The sequence below is a fragment of the Mirounga leonina genome, unplaced genomic scaffold, assembly GCF_011800145.1.
Source record: "Mirounga leonina isolate KUSES-001 unplaced genomic scaffold, KU_Mleo_1.0 Mir_94, whole genome shotgun sequence".
NCBI classification, from domain to species: Eukaryota; Metazoa; Chordata; class Mammalia; order Carnivora; family Phocidae; genus Mirounga; species Mirounga leonina.
This window is the reverse complement of record NW_023270855.1, coordinates 58,374,191-58,393,147: the sequence shown is the minus strand read 5'-3', so window position 1 is coordinate 58,393,147 and position 18,957 is coordinate 58,374,191. Positions and strand designations below refer to the sequence as shown.

At 65.5% G+C, this 18,957-nt stretch overlaps 1 protein-coding gene across 2 annotated transcripts; it reads left to right on the top strand.

The window, feature by feature from the left end:
• Positions 1–512: 512 nt before the first annotated feature.
• Positions 513–18,390, top strand: ABCA7 (ATP binding cassette subfamily A member 7). Of its 2 annotated transcripts, XM_034997127.1 has the most exons (47): positions 513–649; positions 1,608–1,796; positions 1,886–1,979; positions 2,174–2,315; positions 2,398–2,510; positions 2,648–2,724; positions 3,078–3,158; positions 3,379–3,589; positions 3,671–3,810; positions 4,081–4,197; positions 4,398–4,565; positions 4,837–5,054; positions 5,233–5,409; positions 5,702–5,924; positions 6,039–6,260; positions 6,334–6,535; positions 6,899–7,009; positions 7,286–7,457; positions 7,747–7,878; positions 7,976–8,115; positions 8,324–8,461; positions 8,666–8,850; positions 8,935–9,007; positions 9,312–9,514; positions 9,734–9,794; positions 9,992–10,087; positions 10,165–10,319; positions 10,555–10,652; positions 10,755–10,850; positions 11,033–11,320; positions 11,503–11,535; positions 11,642–11,819; positions 11,903–12,072; positions 12,348–12,525; positions 12,757–12,872; positions 13,311–13,455; positions 13,549–13,672; positions 14,014–14,143; positions 14,214–14,334; positions 14,409–14,471; positions 15,484–15,590; positions 15,859–16,000; positions 16,679–16,813; positions 16,894–16,997; positions 17,272–17,364; positions 17,789–18,029; positions 18,119–18,390. In XM_034997127.1, exons 2-47 carry the CDS (start codon positions 1,731–1,733, stop codon positions 18,266–18,268), a joined length of 6,429 nt encoding a protein of 2,142 aa, XP_034853018.1. In that variant the 5' UTR covers positions 513–649; positions 1,608–1,730; the 3' UTR covers positions 18,269–18,390. The 2 variants fall into 2 exon arrangements, with proteins under 2 accessions (XP_034853018.1, XP_034853020.1); XM_034997129.1 differs by lacking the exons at positions 513–649; positions 1,608–1,796; positions 2,174–2,315 and having other exon boundaries at positions 1,924–1,979; positions 10,555–10,679.
• Positions 18,391–18,957: the final 567 nt, after the last annotated feature.

Genomic DNA, 18,957 nt, shown 5'->3' with positions numbered 1-18,957 from the left:
CAGGACCCCGAGGTATTCCTCAAAATGGTGTGAGGGTTATGACCCAGGACTCTAATCTTAGAATGTTGGGGGCCCCCTCCCCCTCCTGCCATCGCCTGGCCCACTGTAGGACCAAAGGAATATTTGTGGGATGAACAAATGATGACCAATCGAACCCCCACTTTGCGGATGGACAAATGGGAGTCCCAGGGTCATGGACCGAGTCTGGCTAGGATCCGGGTCCCCCAGGGGAGAGTGGGGAGAAAGGGACCTCCTTCGACACGGAGCTGCGGCACTGCAGGCGGGTGTGCAATGTGGGGAGACAGCCTGGCCGGCGTGTCCGGAGGTCGGCCCGTGTGGGGTGTGCCGACCGCCCAGCGCCCCACGGTGACGCAGCAAGAGGCGAGCGGTCCCTTTAAGAAACCCGGCTCCGCACGGCCTCCTCCCACGGCGCGCGGGGTTGGCGCAGGCCCGGCCTGCGGGTGGAGGGGACCGGAGCCAACAGTAGTGGGCGGGGCGGGGCGGGGCGGGGCCGGGCGCGGGCCTCCGAGGTGAAGGCGGTCAACTTCAGGGGGCTTAGGGCCAGCTGCGGGAGCTTCCTCTTAAAGGGGCCGTGATCCCGGGCCGCGGTCGGGCGGAAGGAAGGCGGCAAGAGGTGGGGGCTGGAAAGGTGAGAGGGTCCCGGAGAGAGAGAGGCCGGCTCCGAGACTCGAGGATGCCGGGGCGCGGGGGTGGGTGGGAGGGAGGCAGGTTCCCCGGGAATGAGGGGGTGTGGGCGGAGTGCAGGCTCTCGCTCACCTTCACTCCCTGCCCGAGTGTGAGGGGCGGCAGGATGGACCACTAATTTCGAGGAGGAGGCTGGGCAGTAGACTCCCCTGAGAGGGGATGGCCAACATGCACCTGCAGCCCCTCTGCCCGTTAGAGCTCCTACTAGCCCTGTGCCCCAGCTCCCACCTGAGGGAAAGCAGAGCGTGCATTGGGGGGTCGGGGGTCCTGGGTCCTGGGTCCAGCCTCGTACGTGGCCCGTGGCACCTCCCTGCCCCAGTTCCTCTTCGGTGCAATAATGAAGTAGGCCAGAGCTGGACAGTTCTAGCCAAGGGACGGCATCAGGAATTGCTGGTTCCAGGAGCCCGCAACGCTGCCTCTTCTCCTTACTCATCCTCGGGATCCTGAGGTTCTTCTCAGCCATAAATAATACATGAGGGGCGGGTAGAGCGGGGGCCCTGCCTCCAGCGGGGTGACTCGGCTTGCCTCCCTGGGGGGCCTGGTAGGCCCTGCTTCCAGCCGGGCGTGCAAAATGCTCAGCACGGTAAACACTTGGCCTTTATCCCTGGGGAAGAGCCGGGGGTGGGGCGTTCCTTCCCAGGGCCCGGGATGAGGCTGGGGGCCGGGACCTGGAGACCCCCACGGGAGCTCAGGGTGGAGCCTGGTGACGACAGAGTTGAGCCGAGTCTCCTCCCCCTGAAGTGTTAGCGGATAGCCTTTCGGACCCCCGCCCTGCAGGGAGGGACAGCCCAGGCAACCAATCAGGTGCAAGGACGGCTTCGGGCAGGGCTCCCGTTGGCTCACTCCGCCCCCAGGGACCCAAGAGACCCTCTAGTAAGTGCCTACTCTTTGGCTCCAAGCAGAGCTTCCAGGAACCCTGCACCATGGGATAGAGGAATGAGGTTCAGAGAGGGTCAGGATTCGCCCACAGCCACACAGCACGTCCTCAGCCTGACGCTCCATCGTGTGCTCTGTCCATCCCCACCATGGCCTTCTGGACGCAGCTAATGCTGCTGCTTTGGAAGAATTTCCTGTATCGCAGGAGACAGCCGGTAATGCCAGGACTGATGGCCCCGGGGGGGAGTGGCCCCGGGTGCCCCCCACTGTCCCCCACCCCCCGCCTCTTCTTCCCCTCCCCCAGATCCAGCTCTTGGTGGAGTTGCTGTGGCCTCTCTTTCTCTTCTTCATCCTGGTGGCCGTCCGCCACTCCCACCCCCCACTGGAGCACCATGAATGTAAGCCCCCCAGGGACAAGGCTTTTTTTGTGTGTGGGGGGGTAGGCAATGTGCCATCCTATCCACAGGGGTCCCAGAGAGCGTCAGAGAGCACAACCGGGCACCCAACAAAAGTCTGAGTGAGCATGCTGTTGGGGAGGGTATGAACATGGTGGGGATTCAGGCAAGGCTCCCCACGCCCAGCATCCCCACAGGCCACTTCTCCAACAAGCCGCTGCCCTCGGCCGGCACCGTTCCTTGGCTCCAGGGTCTCATCTGCAACCTGAACAACACCTGCTTCCCGCAGTCCACGCCCGGGGAGCAGCCCGGCGTCCTCAGCAACTTCAAGGACTCCCTGTGAGCCAGCGGCAGTGGGTGCAGTGGCCCCGGGCACGGGGGTGTCTGCCGAGCCCCCACCTCCTGCTCCCTCTGTCCCCAGGGTCTCCCGGCTCCTGGCAGATGCCCGTGCTGTCCTGGGGGGCCCCAGTGCCCACAGAACGCTGGCCAGCCTGGGAAAGCTGATGCCAGTGCTGAGAGCCGCAGGCGGACCAGGTGAGGAGGCCAGGGCCCTTTGGCTGGCAGGGGTGCACTCTGAGCCTCGATCTGCCCAGCTGGGTAATGGGTACAGGGTAGGGCTGTCTCAGGCTAGGCTTTGCCTAACCTTGTGCTTCTGTGTGTTCTTCTCCCAGCCCGGCCTCAGCCAAGCGACCGACTGCAGGACCTACTACCCCTGACCACAGAGCTACTGGGGACACTGCTTGGAGAGGTGAGATGGGGTGGGGACCAGGCTGACTCTGGGAAGCTGCTCTTAGGAAGTCCCAGTACTTCCCCATCCTGGGGCAGGGGCCTCTGATTCCAGCTTCCAGGCCTTTGCCTGGGCTGTCCCTGGCACCTGGAGTGACGTTCCTCGTCCTGTTAGTGCCCAGACAGGCCGTGTCTAGCATGTGTCCAGCCCGTGAGACCTTGAGCGAGCCCACGTGCCTTGCAGCCTCCACTTCCCTGTTTGTAAAACGGGGTCTATAATAGTACGGACCCGCACGGAGTGGAGCGTGGCAAAGTGCTCGACCCCTAGTGAGAACTCCGTCAAGGTCATTATCACCCCTGTGTCTTTCTCCCCAGGGATCCCTGGGGTCTGTGCCGGACCACATCCAGGAGTCCGTGAGCAGCTTTGTGGAGGCAGCAGAGGACCTGGCCCACGAGGTAAGAGGCCCGCTCATCGTCCACCCCAGCCAGCAAACCAAAAGGGTAGGCTGCCTGGATGGCCGGTGACAGGGCAGCCCAGGCACTTCCGCTGGTAGGCTTTTGGGGGGCTTGGGCAGAAGGAGAGAGGGAGTAGGTGCTCCTGGCAGGGTGCCTAGCCCTGGTTAGGCTTGCTGCTGGCAGGGAGGGTTACCAGCATCCTCTGGTGACCCCTCTCCAGCTCCTGGCACTGCCCAGCCTGGTGGAGCTGCGGGCACTGCTGCGGAGACCCCGAGGAGCAGGTGGGCCCCTGGAGGCCGTATCAGAGGCCCTCTGCAGTGCCCGGGGGCCTAGCATCCCAGGGGGGCCCTCCCTCAACTGGTACAAGGCCAGCCACCTAAAGGAGTTGGCGGGGCAAGAGCCGGCAGCAACCCTACCCGACGACGGCCTGAGTGAGTGACTGACCTCTGTTTCCAGTATGGGAAGTGGGGCACTGGGAATGGGGGCAGGGCCTCATGGTGCCCCCACCCCAGGCCCTGCCTGTGCTGAGCTCGTGGGGTCACTGGAAACCCACCCGCTGTCCCGCCTGCTCTGGAGGCGTCTGAAGCCGCTGGTCCTGGGGAAACTGCTGTTTACACCCAACACTGCCTTCACCAGGCAGCTCATGGCCCAGGTAAGGGCAGAAGTGGTCCTGGGCGCCCCCCCTCAGCCCAGCGAGCGTGGGCCAGGCCAGAGGGAGGGCCCTGCCCCGGGAGGGTGTGGAAGCAGGGTTTTGAAGAAGCTGCCAGGTGGCAGGTAGAGGAACAGTGTGTGCCAGGGGTCAGAGGCACAGTGGAGTGAAGCGGGAGAGGCGAGGTTGGGGAGGAGGGGGGCAGGTCCTCAGAGGAGGGGAGCGTCATGAAAGGGCTGGCCTGGCACTTCTCTTGGTGCCCCCCTCCCACAGGTGAACCGGACCTTCCAGGAGCTGGCTCTGTTGAAGGATATCCAGGAGGTGTGGGGTGCCCTGGGACCCCAGCTCTTCAACTTCCTGAATGACAGCACGAAGGTGGTGATGCTGCAGGTGGGGCCAGGACGGAGGCTGGCAGAGTCGCCCACGGTCTCCCTGCTGCATGTGGGCAGAGCACAGGGCAGGGCCTCCTGGGCAAGTGTGTGGTGGCGGGTTGTGGAGTCCAGGGTGAGGATGGGCCCCAGGGATGAGAAGAGGAGTGACGCCGCCCGGGGTGCCCCATGCAAACCCCCTGCTCCCCCACCCCTCCGCAGAGGCTCCTGCAAGCTCAGGACCGAGGAAGGAGGCAGCCGGGATCCAGAGGTCAGGCCCGGGCCAAGGCCCTGCTCGCCTTTCTGGATCCCCATGGGGGCGCCTACAGCTGGCAGGCGGCCCATGCTGACGTGGACCACCTGGTGGGCATGCTGGGCGGTGTGATGGAGGTGAGGGGCCATCCGCTTGGGAGCTCTGTCAGCCGGGTCGGCAGGGCCCGTGGTGAGCGGAGGGCGGAGGGGAGCCCAGGGAGGGGGACCGAATTGGGGCGATGCCCCGTCCTAGGGAAAGCCTGAGGACGGACGGACACAGCCTGCGCCCTGCGGAAATCTGATGGGGGAGCTGGGCTCCGCTCTGGGGCTGCGAGGGAGAAGCACTGCCCGGCCTGAGGTTCAGGGGAGGACCCGGGCACCTAGGACCCACGCCCAGGCCCTTCCCCAGTGTGTGACCCTGGACAAGCTGGAGGCGGCACCCTCAGAGGCCGCCCTGGTGGCACGGGCGTTGGAGTTGCTCGCAGAGCACCGCTTCTGGGCGGGCATCGTCTTCCTGGGGCCCGAGGATCCTCTGGACCCTGCGCAGCTCGGAGGCCCAGGCCACGTGCGTGTCAAGATCCGCATGGACATCGATGCCGTCACGAAAACCAATAAGATCAGGGACAGGTGGGGGCGGGGCCGAGTGTGGGGCGCGGCTGGGGGGGCCATCCCGCCAATGGGAGACCGTGATACGCGGAGCCCGGGCCTGCTTAGACCAATCGGGGTCTACGGCGGATGGGCCTAGGTGGTGTGAGGTGCGTGGCCCCCGGCTTCTCCCCGCAGCCGACCGCCCTGCCGCCTGCAGGTTCTGGGACCCCGGCCCGGCCGCTGACCCCTTGACGGACCTGCGCTATGTGTGGGGTGGCTTCGTGTACCTGCAGGACCTGCTGGAGCGCGCGGCCGTGCGCGTGCTGAGCGGCAGCGAGCCCCGGGCCCGCCTCTATCTGCAGCAGATGCCCTACCCCTGCTATGTGGATGATGCGTGAGCGCCCGCTCCCCACCCACTCCCCCAGGCGGCAGATCTCAGGCTGGGAGCGGGGCTCGGGCTCCCTTGGGAACACGCATGCCCTCCAGGCTGCGAGCCGCTGGTTTAGAAGGACCACTCCCTGTGTCCCGGAGGGGGAGGGTCTGGGGTCCCGGGGCGCAGGGAGAACAGAGCCTGTGCTGACGCCTGGGACCCTAAGGCTGGAACAGGGGTCTCGAGGTGCCAGGTGTCCTGCCAGTGGGGGCGGCGCAGGGTCTCTGGCCCCCACCTCAGCTGCCTCCCGCCTCAGGTTCCTGCGCGTCCTGAGCCGGTCGCTGCCGCTCTTGCTGACACTGGCCTGGATCTACTCGGTGGCGCTGACGGTGAAGGCCGTGGTGCGGGAGAAGGAAACGAGGCTGCGCTGCACGATGCAGGCCATGGGGCTCGGCAGCGCCGTGCTGTGGCTCGGCTGGTTCCTCAGCTGCCTTGGGCCCTTCCTTCTCAGCTCGGCGCTGCTCGTGCTGGTGCTCAAGGTGGGCACAGCCCAGCCTTCCCGGCTGCGCAGGCCACAGGCCAGGGGCGCCTGGCGGAGGGGGTGCCCCAGGCAAAGCCAGAAACCTGACCCGAGCTGTATTTGCCCCTTGCAGCTCGGGAACATCCTCCCCTATAGCCACCCGGCTGTGGTCTTCCTGTTCTTGGCGGCTTTCGCCGTGGCCACTGTGGTCCAGAGCTTCCTCCTGAGCACCTTCTTCTCCCGAGCCAACCTGGCAGCCGCCTGTGGAGGCCTCGCCTACTTCGTGCTCTATCTGCCCTACGTGCTGTGTGTGGCCTGGCGGGACCAGCTGCCTGCCGGCGGCCTCGTGGCTGCGGTGAGACCCCGGGGGGCTGAGGGCAGGGCACGCGCAGCTGCGCTCACTCGCTCACGCACCTGCCCCCACGCAGAGCCTCCTGTCTCCTGTGGCCTTTGGGTTCGGCTGCGAGAGCCTGGTGCTGCTGGAGGAGCAGGGCGAAGGCGCACAGTGGCACAACGTGGGCACTGGGCCTGTGGCGGACGTCTTCAGCTTGGCCCAGGTCTCCGGCCTTCTGCTGCTTGATGCCGTGCTCTATGGCCTTGCCACCGGGTACCTGGAGGCGGTCTGCCCAGGTGGGCCCTAAGGGTGGGGTACGGACTTCTCGGCACCCTGCAGAAGGGAGGCTGGGCTGGGGGCATGGTGGGGTGGCCCTAAGGGTGGGGTACGGACTTCTCGGCACACCTGCAGAAGGGAGGCTGGGCTGGGGGCATGGTGGGGTGGGGTGGAGCTTCAGGGCCGTTTGGTACCCGGAGGCCGTCGCAGGTTGGGGGGTGGCTTCCTGGCATCCAGGCACAGGTGACCGCATCGGAGGGATGGCCTGAGGCAGGCCGATGGGGTCTCCCGCCTGGATGCCCTGATCCCAGGCGTATGGCCAGAAGCTGGCACGCTCCAGGGCAATGGGCTCAAGAGGTAACTGAGCACGGCTCCCCCCCCAGGCCAGTATGGGATCCCCAAACCGTGGAACTTTCCCTTTCGGAGGAGCTGTTGGTTTGGACCTCGTTCTCCCAAGGGTTCCTCCCCACCTCCCACCCTGAAGGACCCAGAGGGTGAGGCACAAGGAGACCTAACAGCCGCTTCCCTGTCTGTATCCCCCACGTCCTCCAAAGACCCAAGTTCCTGCAGATCCCAATCCTCTGGATATCTCCATCTCCCCAGGCTCCCCGGGGCACCCCTAATCCCTATAGACCCCAGACTGACAGGTCGCTGACTCCGCAGACCAGCCTTCATGGCCTCCCAGGTCCCCCAGACTCCCCCAGGCCCCCTGCACCCCCCCACCCCCGCGCCAAAGGGCTCCCACGGTTGAGCCTGCCTTCCTTCTGCAGTGCTGATGGAAGAGGTACCACCGGGCCTGATTCCAGGGGTCTCCATACGGGGCCTGGAGAAGCGCTTTCCCGGCACCCCGCAGCTGGCCCTGCGCGGGCTCAGCCTGGACTTCTACCAGGGCCAGATCACCGCCTTGCTGGGCCACAGCGGAGCCGGCAAAACGACCACTCTGTGAGCCGCTCCCACTCCCCCACCCCCGGGCCTCAGTTTGCACGTCTGCTCAATGGGAGAGGCATCTGGGTCTCTACAGCGGGGGCGGGGCCCCCAGTTCATTCTGGGTACACAATGGGCAGATAACCATGTTCTCTGAGCCTCAGGTTCCCTCCTCTGTAAAGTGGGGACATAATACACCTTTGGTCTGGGCGGATAGTAGGTGCCTTTTAAGTGCTTTTGCCCCTTCTCTGTGGGTCTCTGCTTCCTCCTCTGAAGGGCAGCTGCCCTGAGACCCCCTCATCCCCAGGTCCATACTGAGTGGCCTCTTTCCGCCCACCCGGGGCTCCGCCTGCATCCTGGGCCATGACGTGCAATCCAGCATGGAAGCCATCCGGCCCCACCTGGGTGTCTGCCCGCAGTACAACGTGCTGTTTGACATGTGGGTCTTGGAGGGCCTGGGGTGCGGTGGAGGGGAGGCTGGGTGCTCTCGGGGCTCTGCCTGCCGCAGCGGCCACCGTGCACGCCCGTGCCTGCAGGCTGAGCGTGGACGAGCACATCTGGTTCTACGGGCGGCTGAAGGGTCTCAGTGCAGCTGCTGTGCGCCCGGAGCAGGCCCGTCTCCTGCAGGACGTGGGGCTCGTCCCCAAGCGGGGTGCACAGACACGCCACCTCTCCGGTGAGCCTGGCCTGGGGAGGAGCCTCCGCGTCGGTAGAGATGAGGCTGGGAGGGGGGCTGAGACGTTATCCTGAGGGTGGAGTGAGGCCAGAGGAGACACCAGGTTTGGGGGACCCAGAGGGTGGGGAAAGGGGCCCGGAGGAGGACAACAGCCCCTGCCCAAGAAGGGGGAGGTCATGCTGGGACGCCCACCCACGTCTCTGCCCAGGTGGGATGCAGCGGAAGCTTTCAGTAGCCATCGCCTTTGTGGGTGGCTCCCGGGTCGTCATCCTAGATGAGCCCACAGCTGGTGTGGACCCTGCTTCCCGTCGCAGTATTTGGGAGCTGCTGCTCAAATACCGGGAAGGTAAGAGCTGGGGGAGGCACAAGGTTCCCCTAGATTCTGTTTCAGGGGCCAGAAGAAGTTTCTGGTGAGGAAGTGCTTGGAATAGGGTTTTGAGGGATGGATAGGAGTTTGATGCACAGGGCAGGCAACTCCTGGCAGCGGCCACAGCTTGCGCAAAGACCTCGCATCCCGACGGCAAATGTGGCCTGGTTTCCCGTTGCCCAGGTCGCACCCTGATCCTCTCCACCCACCACCTGGATGAGGCAGAGCTGCTGGGAGAGCGCGTGGCCGTGGTGGCCGGGGGCCGGTTGCGCTGCTGCGGCTCGCCGCTCTTCCTGCGCCACCACCTCGGCTCCGGCTACTACCTGACGCTGGCGGAGGCTGCCCCATCCCTGGCCGCCGGCAGCAAGGTGAGGGCTGGAGCTGACCCCCGACCCCCGACCCCGACCGCGACAGCCACCCGGCCGTGGCAGCTGGTGCCCCTCTGCCCGCAGGGGAACGCTGGCTTGGAGGACCGCGAGGACGCCGGGCGGAGGGGGGAGCCAGGCAGCCAGGGCGGCACAGCCGGTGAGACGTGCCGGGGCGCGCCCCAGGGAAGGGCCAGGGCAACGGGCTCCGCGACGCCCAGTGGGACCCTTGACCTCTGACCCTGAGTTGAACCCGAATCCCGGCCCCTGCCTTTAACCCAGCCTGGGCTGAGCTCACAGGCAGCCCTACCGCTGACCCCTGACCGCACCCTGCCTTCCAGTGCCTCACCCTAACCTCCCCTGCCTGCAGAGACGGGCTCCTCGGGGCGCCGGCCACACCCCTTCCCCAAGGAGACCGGGCTGCCCACTGTGCCGCGCCCTTGACACGCCCCCCGTCCGCCCAGGTGCCGCCGAGCTGCTGTCCCTCGTGCAGCGGCTGGTGCCCGGGACGCGGCTGGTGGAGGGGCTGCCGCGCGAGCGGGTGCTGCTGCTGCCCTATGGGGGTGCCGCGGACGGCAGCTTTGCCAGGCTTTTCCGTGAGCTGGACCAGCGGCTGGGGGAGCTGGGGCTGGCCAGCTACGGGATCTCCGACACCAGCCTTGAAGAGGTGCGGCTGCTGGGGGAGGGCTGCCTGGAGGAGGTGTCCTTGGAAGGATGAGGAGAGGCCTGCTTAGGGATGGCAGCACACCCCAGGGAGGCGGAGGGGCACCTGCAGGGGACCAGAGGCTGAGAGCCTCCTGGGGAGGCCTGGGGACCCACAGTGTCTTAGGGCTGGGTGGCTCTCTGCTGGGGGGTCCCAGGCTGAGCCCCTGCTCTGTGTCCCCAGATCTTCCTGAAGGTGGTAGAGGATTGTGCAGTGGACACAGACCCGGAGGATGCGGCCGCAGGTCCCTGTCTTTGACCCCTAACCCTGGTCCAGAGTGGGACTTGACTTTAGGCCAAGTGCCCATCCTTGGTGGAGTCTGGCAGCCTTGACCTCCACCCCTGACTTCTGAGCCCCTCTGTCTGTGACCCTGGACCTTGACTCAGACCCTAGGCTGATCGGTAGCCCTCAAAGCTGACCCCAACCCCTCTGGCCCCACAGATGGTAGTCACAAGCAGCAGCCGGGCTCAGGCAGCGCTCGCCCAGATGTGACCACACGGCTCAAGATCCTGCCCGAGGAGTCCGTCCTGGAGAATGGTGAGCTGTCCCGCCCTGAGCCCGTGGCCCCTCCCAGGCCGCCACCACGGGAGCACTGACCCTTCCATCCCCCACAGCTCATTCTGCCCCAGAAACGCAGGCTCTGCGGGGCTCTGGGCCGGACCCCGCGGGCCGGGTGCAGGGCTGGGTGCTGACCTGCCAGCAGCTCCGGGCCCTGCTTCTCAAGCGCTTTCTGCTTGCCCGCCGTAGCCGCCGTGGCCTGTTTGCGCAGGTGAGGGGGGCTGGGCACCGGAGAGTGCGTGGGAGACCTTGGGTGCCTGTCCTCTGCTCTGGTCGCCCGCTCAGTGGCCTAATTTGAGTGGTTAACCCCAGAAGTCTCCCCCAAACTGAACACCTCTATTGAGAGCACTGGGGAGCCATGGATGGTTCTAGAGCAGGAGAAAGGAAGGACACTGGCAAGCCTGGAGGGGAGAGCAGGGAGGGCAGCTGATGGGCCTGTCCTTCAGATCGTGCTGCCTGCCCTCTTCGTGGGCCTGGCGCTGGTGTTCAGTCTCATCGTGCCTCCTTTCGGATACTACCCGGCTCTGCGGCTCAGTCCCAGCATGTACGGTGCTCAGGTGTCATTCTTTAGGTGGGTGCAGGCGAGAGGGGGCTGGAGGCCGACGGGCGGGGCTGTAGACCTGACTCTGAGCTGCACCCCACACAGTGAGGACGCCCCAGGAAACTCAGAGCGTGCCCGCCTGCTGGAGATGCTGCTGGAGGAGGCAGGACTGGAGGCCTACCCGCAGACTAGCTCTACCAGGTGGGGGCCCACCGGCTGGCCCTCGTGCCTCTCGGGCCTCAGGTTGTCTGTCTGGGCCCTGGCCGGTTGGCCTTGGGGAGGGTTGGAGCATCCCTGTGCCCGCCTGGGAGCTGAGCGTCCACGTCCCCGGGCCTGCGGAAAGCTCGGTGCCCACAGCCCTGCCCCCGGCCCTGCCCCTGCAGGACGCCTGAGTGTACACCGCCCGCCGTCTGCCGGTTTTGGGTGCCCGAGGTGCCCGCAGGTGTCACTGAGGCCTTGGCCAGCGGCAACTGGACCCCGGAGTCCCCGTCCCCGGCCTGCTGGTGCAGCCAACCTGGTGCCCGGCGCCTGCTGCCGGACTGCCCCGCTGCGGCTGGCGGCCCCCCGCCGCCCCAGGTGCTGGCCGGCTCTGGGGAAGTGGTGCAGAACCTAACGGGCCGGAACCTGTCCGACTTCCTGGTGAAGACCTACCCGCGCCTGGTCCAGCAGGGGTGAGCCGCCGCCCGGACTCAGTTTGCCCGGCTGTTGCTTGGGCCCCTGAACGAGGAGGTCGGGGCTGGGGGCCTCCCCTCACTTCACCTGTCTCCCTGGCTCCCCAGCATCGCTCACTGTCTCTGTCCCACTCCCATCCCCCCCACCCCCGTGTCTGCCTTTCTGTCTGTCTCTCCTGCAGCCTGAAGACCAAGAAGTGGGTGAATGAGGTCAGGTGAGGAGGGTCCCATTCCCGCGCCCTCTGCCTGCCCGCTCGGGGGCTTGCCTGCCCCACCCTCCCGGGCCTTCACCTGCTGCCCCCTGACCCCACCGCCCCACAGGTATGGGGGCTTCTCCTTGGGGGGCCGAGACCCCGGCCTGCCCTCAGGGCAGGAGGTGGGCCGCTCGGTGGAGGAGCTGCGGGTGCTTCTGAGCCCCCCGCCCGGCGGGGCCCTCGACCGCATCCTGAACAACCTCACAGCATGGGCTCACAGCCTAGACACGGAGGACAGCCTCAAGGTGGGACCCAGGGGCAGTGGGCAGCTGGTGGGAGGGGCGGGTCCAACGCCAGCACCCTGATCCCTCGGCCCTGACCCCCCCAGATCTGGTTCAACAACAAGGGCTGGCACGCCATGGTGGCCTTTGTCAACAGAGCCAACAATGCACTCCTCCGCGCCCGGCTGCCCCCGGGCCCTGCCCACCGTGCCCACAGCATCACCACGCTCAACCACCCCCTGAACCTCACCAAGGAGCAGCTGTCTGAGGCCGCACTGTGAGTGCAGGACTCCTGCCTGTGCGTGCCCTCCCTGCCTCGGCTGCCCTGTCATTTTGGGCGGAGGGAGCTAGAACGGCACTCTGCCACACTCCCGCTGTGCGAATAGGCCTGGGGAACGGGACACCATCAGGCCCAGCGGCGTCCAGGCTCCCCCAGCAGCCCACGCACCGCAGCCCTAACTGGCTCCGCTCATCTCCCCGACCAGCCGTGGACCTTTGTCCCATCAGGAGTGGGCAGAGCTCTCTGAACAGCTCCTGCACCCTTGCCCACAGGATGGCCTCCTCGGTGGATGTGCTTGTCTCCATCTGTGTGGTCTTTGCCATGTCCTTCGTCCCAGCCAGCTTCACCCTTGTTCTCATCGAGGAGCGCGTCACCCGGACCAAACACCTGCAGTTTATGGGGGGCCTGCCTCCCACTCTTTACTGGCTCGGCCACTTTCTCTGGGACATGGTGCGGGCAATGCTTAGAGGGGTGGGGGTCCGGCTACCTCTCACTACTGCCCCTTTCTGGCCCCTTCCAGTCAGGCCCTTGTCCAGGATGACCTGGGGGAAGTCTTGGGGATTGTGGGAGACTTCGTGTCCTGCTACCTGAAACACAGGGAGGTTGGGAGGGGGCACAGGAATGAGGATGGCAGTTCCCGCCCTTGCAAACTGATGGCGGTAATTACCAACTCCAATGCAGTGTAACTACTTGGTGTCAGCATGCATCGTGGTGCTCATCTTCCTGGCCTTCCAGCAGAGGGCGTACGTGGCCCCTGCCAACCTGCCTGCCCTCCTGCTGCTCCTTCTACTCTATGGGTGAGGCCTCCCCAGCCCCTCTGGGGCTGTTCTTACTGACTGCCCTACCTCAACACCTAATACTGTTGAGGGACATGGGACTCTGAACCAGCTCCCAAGGAGAGAACGTGGAGGTCTGAGCTGATCCCAAGGGTAATCTAATTTAACGATGTGCCGAGGTGGCCTTAAAAGCCCATCTTCTCTAGGGGCACCTGGCCGGCTCAGTCGGGAGAGTGTGCGATTTTTGATCTCGGGGTTGTGAGTTCGAGCCCCACATTAGGGGTAGAGTTTACTTTAAAAAAAACAAAACAGAACAAAACAAAACAACAAACGCTCCTCTTGTCTTGACTTACATTAAGAGGTCCATGGCAGGGACAATGGGAGGGGAGATCTGTATTCCTCTTAGGGCTACTCAGCCTGCTGCCGGGTGGTCACCCCTTGACTCCTGTTGCCCCTCAGCTGGTCGATCACGCCACTCATGTACCCAGCCTCCTTTTTCTTCTCCGTGCCCAGCACGGCCTACGTGGTGCTCACCTGCATCAACCTCTTTATCGGCATCAATGGCAGCATGGCCACCTTCGTGCTCGAGCTCTTCTCTGATCAGGTGGGTCCCTGCATGTCTGTGCCTCAGACTGGGACTGGGTTGGGGCATCGGCCTCGGCCCCTGATCCACCTCCCTCTTCCTGTCCCTGAGCAGAAGCTGCAGGAAGTGAGCCGGATCCTAAAGCAGATCTTCCTTATCTTCCCCCACTTCTGCCTGGGCCGGGGGCTCATCGACATGGTGCGGAACCAGGCCATGGCTGACGCCTTTGAGCGCTTGGGTGAGAACTAAGTGGGGAAGTGCCAGCCAAGTCAGTTACACAGGGTAGGGACAAACAGCAGCCCCCAGGAAGAGAACTAGAGATCTAAGGTGGCCCCAAGTTTGGGTCAAGTTATAAGTACAGCAAAGCAGCCGTAAAAGCTAATTCTGTCTTGGGTCATATCACAAAAGGTCTAAGGTCCTAAATAAGGGAGATGGGGATACCACTGTTTTCTATACCAATTAGAGCTCAGTTGAGTGGCCCATCCAGTTCTTGGTCCTTTTCCATAAGAATCCAAGGTGACCTGGATGGGGAGGGGCCCACACCCCCCATGACCTAATTCCTCCTTCCTGTCACCACAGGAGATGGGCAGTTCCAGTCACCCCTGCGCTGGGAGGTGGTTGGCAAGAACCTCTTGGCCATGGTGGTACAGGGGCCGCTCTTCTTCCTCTTCACGCTGCTGCTGCAGCTCTGGAGCCGCCTCCTGCCGCAGTCAGTGGGGACTGGGTAAGGGGGGAGGGGCCGGCCGTGGCTTTGGGCTCACTGACCTCTCTGTCCTCAGACCCCAGCTGAGGTCGCTGCACCCCTTGGGGGAGGAGGATGAGGATGTGGCCCGGGAGCGGGAACGGGTGGTCCAAGGGGCCACCCAGGGGGACGTGTTGGTGCTGAGAGACCTGACCAAGGTGGGTGCAGAGTGCTGGGTTGGGGGGCTCCCCCTGGCCCACCCACCTTTCTCAGGGACCTGAATTCCCCCCAGGTGTACTACGGGCAGAGGACACCAGCTGTCGACCGCCTGTGCCTGGGGATCCCCCCCGGTGAGGTGAGAGCCCAAGGCAGACTTCCCTGTGCAGGGGCAGTGAGAGGCTGCCCCACTGTGTGCCCACTGCCCTCTACTGAACACCTCCTATGCGCATGGTGCCCTTCATTGAACAGCTACCTTGTGCCCGCTGCCTTTTATTGGGCAACTACTGGCCGCCAACATTTGAGTTCCTGTTTTGTGCCAGCAAACTCTCAGGAAGCACCTACTGCGTGCTTCCATTTGTCGAGCCCTACTGTCTGCAGGAAGGTGTTAGTAAGCCCCTACGGAGACCAAGCAAATTATTATCGAACACCCGGGGGCGCCCACGCATGTCAGATGGCCTACTGTGTGTCAACACCTGAGAACCAGTTGCATTGTCGAGCCCTCCCCGTGTGTGTATGCGTTTACCAGGGGAGTACTGAACATCACCCGAGCGATGGGCGACTTTTTGTCGAGCATCAACAGCACTTATTGAGCCCCTGCTGTATACGCACCCGTATCGAGCGCCTGCTCACAGCCAATATTTATGAGGCACACGTGCCCTGTACCAGTTCGCATTCAGGCGACGACTACATGCAGACGGACGTGCTGAGCGTCATGTCTCGGCCACCTGCTGGGGCCAGCGCACCTGCAGACACTGGTTCTCAAGCGCCTCCTGTGTGCTGGCCAGCCTCTCCACCTTGGGCGGACTGCACCCAGCCCCAGCCCTCCGTGGGTGCCTCTCTCGGGCACCCACGGAGTGTCGGGAAACATTGAGAAGTCTCATGCCTCGCTATTCGTGGAGCACTTGTTGTATGTGATCTTTATGAGATACCTGCTGGGTGCTGGAATTGGTTAAATACATCCCACGTGCCAACAACCGTTCCCCGCTAAGTGGCAGACGTATGCCTATCTGCACACCCCCTGTATCGGTCCCAGGGGTCCTCCTTGCTCACAGCCCTCCTGCAGACACTGGGAAACCCACCCCGAGAATTAGCGGCCCCGGGACAGGGATCTGAGACCTTGCTGAGTGCCGTCTATGGGGCACCTGCAGTGTTTCGGGCTGCTGGGCGTGAACGGAGCAGGGAAAACGTCCACATTTCGCATGGTGACGGGGGACATGCTGCCCAGCGGTGGTGAGGCTGTGCTGGCAGGCCACAGGTGAGGGGGCTCGGGCGGGGGCGGGGTGTCCCAAGCCCCTGTTCGTCCCCACCCCTTGCTCTCCTGCGCAGGGACTGTGCTTCACCAGCACGGTCCGGTCGGGCTGGCCCTGAGCCCCTGTGCCCCCACAAACCGCATGTCCACCGGGCCCTGAAACACCCCCTACCCCGTCTCTTACCATAGTGGCCCAGGGTGGGTGGGCCCTGAGGTCCCCCCAGCATGGCCAGGGCCTGGCCAATTCCCTGAGCCCCCCGTCCCCCACCCCCAGCGTGGCCCAGGAACCGTCCGCTGCGCACTGCCACATGGGCTACTGCCCGCAGTCGGACGCGATCTTCGAGCTGCTGACCGGCCGCGAGCACCTGGAGCTGTTCGCGCGGCTGCGCGGTGTTCCCGAAGCTCAGGTTGCCCAGGTGACCCCCCCCACTCCAGGATCGCAGCCCCGCCCTGGCTCTGCTTGGCCAGGCCCTGAGTCCAGGTGCCCCCCTCGTCACCTGTACCGCGCCTGCTGATCCCCAGCTCCTAGGCTCTGTGGGTCCAGCGCAGGCTGTGCCCGCCCCTTTCCTACCCGACCTGCGCTACCGCGGTCGCGACTCCGCCCACTCTGGCCTTGACCGCACCTCCCGCGGAGGTCTTCCCGCTACTCTGCCCCGGGTCGGTCCGGTCCCTCATTCGTCCTGGCTCCGCCCTCTTTATTTACCTTCCCCCCTTGCCGCCCCAGTGCCCCCCACGCTCACTGCCCCCCTGTCTGCCCCCCACCCTCACTGCCCCCCACGCTCACTGCCCCCCTCCCGTTCACTGCTCCCCCAGTCTAGCCTCCCCCACCCTCACTGCCCCCCCGCCAGCCTGCCCCCAACGCTCACTGCCCCCACGCTCACTGCCCCCCTCCCGTTCACTGCCCCCCCGCCAGCCTTCCCCTAACGCTCACTGCTCCCCTGTCTGCCCCCCACCCTCACTGCCCCCCTCCCGTTCACTGCTCCCCCAGTCTAGCCCCCCCACGCTCACTCTGCCCCCCTCCCGTTCACTGCCCTTTTTCCCCCGAGACCCCCCCCATCTGGCCCCTCCCCTCTCTCACTCCGTCCGCCCCACAGACAGCGAGCTTGGGCCTGGCGCGCCTGGGGCTCCCGCAGTACGCGGACCGACCTGCGGGTACCTACAGTGGAGGCAACAAGAGGAAGCTGGCGACAGCGGTGGCGCTGGTGGGGGACCCGGCTGTGGTCTTTCTGGTGCGTGGGGCCGGGGCCGGGGCGGGGCCTGGGGGAGGGTTGGGGCTTGGCTTATGGCGTCTCCCCTTGCACCCCACAAGGACGAGCCGACCACTGGCATGGACCCCACCTCCCGGCGCTTTCTCTGGAACAGCCTCCTGGCCGTCGTGCGGGAGGGCCGCTCCGTGGTGCTTACGTCACACAGGTGGGTCCCGCTCCGGGTGCTCAAGGCGGAGGGTCAAGGTGGTGCAGGCTCTGGGGAGAGAGGCGGACCCGGCCCCAGAGAGAGGCTGTCAGAGCACAGGGACACAGGAGATGGAGTGGCCCTGACCTTTGGGGGGGGGGGTGGACACGCCGATGACGGTGACACCCGACCCTTGGGACAGAATGGTCTGGGCTCCGTGCGAGTGTCCGGGCTTGGAGGGTGAGGGTCCCCGGCCTGGGGAGTGCAGGAGTTGATGGCGCTGGGCTCCTGACAGCATGGAGGAGTGTGAGGCCCTCTGCACGCGCCTGGCCATCATGGTGAACGGGCGGTTCCGCTGTCTGGGCAGCCCGCAGCACCTCAAGAGCAGGTGAGTGGGGCGCGAGCAGGCAGGTGAGGGCGGGGGTGTAGGCGGGGCCAGAAGAGCCACCAGACACAGGGCCACGCGAAGCCAACTTGGCTCTAACCTGAGGGGAGGCGAGGACCATGGACTGTGGAGGAGGCACGAAGTAGGGAGTGGGGCAGCCAGCAGCGGTACGGGGCTGATGGGGGACGGTGGCTCTCGGGGGGCCGGAGATGGACCTGGGGGCGGGGCCTCTCGTGGGCGGGGCCTGGGGAGGCGGGGTGAGGGAAAGGGGTGAGCCTATAAAAGGGCGAGGCCGCGCAAGTCTGCGGCTCAGAAGGGGCCAGGTATTGGAGGCGGGCCCGGAAGCGGGCAGGGGCGGGGTGTGGACGGGTGGCGGGGCAGGGCGGGCCTTGAGCGGGTCCAGCAGCCCCGGGCCCGCCCATCCCAGATTCGGAGCCGGCCACACGCTGACCCTGCGGGTGCCCGCCGCGCGGTCCGAGTTGGCGCTGGCCTTCGTGGGGGCGGCGTTCCCGGGGGCCGAGCTGCGCGAGGCGCACGGCCGCCGCCTGCGCTTCCAGCTGCCGCCGGGAGGGCGCTGCGCCCTGTCCCGCGTCTTTGGAGAGCTGGCGGCGCACGGGGCGGAGCACGGCGTGGAGGACTTCTCCGTGAGCCAGACCACGTTAGAGGAGGTGACCGCGGCGCCTGATGGAGCTGAGGATGAGGTGGGGCCGAGGGCCAGGCGCTGGGGCTGACCTCCCCTCCGGCCACCCACCCCTAGGTATTCTTGTACTTCTCCAAGGACCAGGGGAAGGAGATGGACGACGAGCAGGAGGCCGGAGTCGGGGCAGGCCCTGCGCCACGCCCACAGCACCCCAAACTCATCACCGGGGTCCTGGAGGACCCCAGCATGGCCGAGACGGTCCTCTGAGCCGCCCTCATCGGAGGGGTCGGTGGGAGATGCTGGGAGGGCAGGGGGGCAGGGCCGGGACCCAGGCTCTCCGAGGATCCGTTGCCCTGGAGGAAATAATAAAGAGAACTCGTGGCGTGAAACTGTGTCCATGCGTGCGTGCGTGCCAAACACGGCTCTCCTCCCCCGCCTCCCTGAGTGTGTGCACGTGAGAGTCTGGCCGGACCCCCAGCTCACATGAGGGCCTCTGTGCTGGGCTGGGCACTGGGGGGTCTCACATGCACTCGGGGACTTCCTAAGAGCCTGGACACCCACGTGGGTCTGGCCGCTCAGGGTGGTACCTATGAGTGCCTGGTCATGAAGTGGGCATGAGGTCAAGGCTTGGGAATGTTCTGAGCGGCTTGGAGGAGCCCAGGGGGAGTGGCACAGACCCCAGGCCTCCTGATCAGAAGCCTGCCAGCCAGCCCTCACCGCCTGAAGCCTGGCTCCAGAGCAATGAGTGGTGGGCAAAGGACCCTCAAGGGACTTCTCAGCTGGGTCTGTGGATGGACCTGGGCCTGGAGAGCTGGCTTTGGCACCCGGGGCTGTGGTCTGCGGGCCCTGTACCCTGGAGATCCGCCCCTCCCAGCAGAGGTCAGTGGGGGGCAGTGTTAGGGAGGGTAAAGGGGTCGGGGTTTGGGGATGGGGGTGGGACTCCAGAAGTAAGGAGA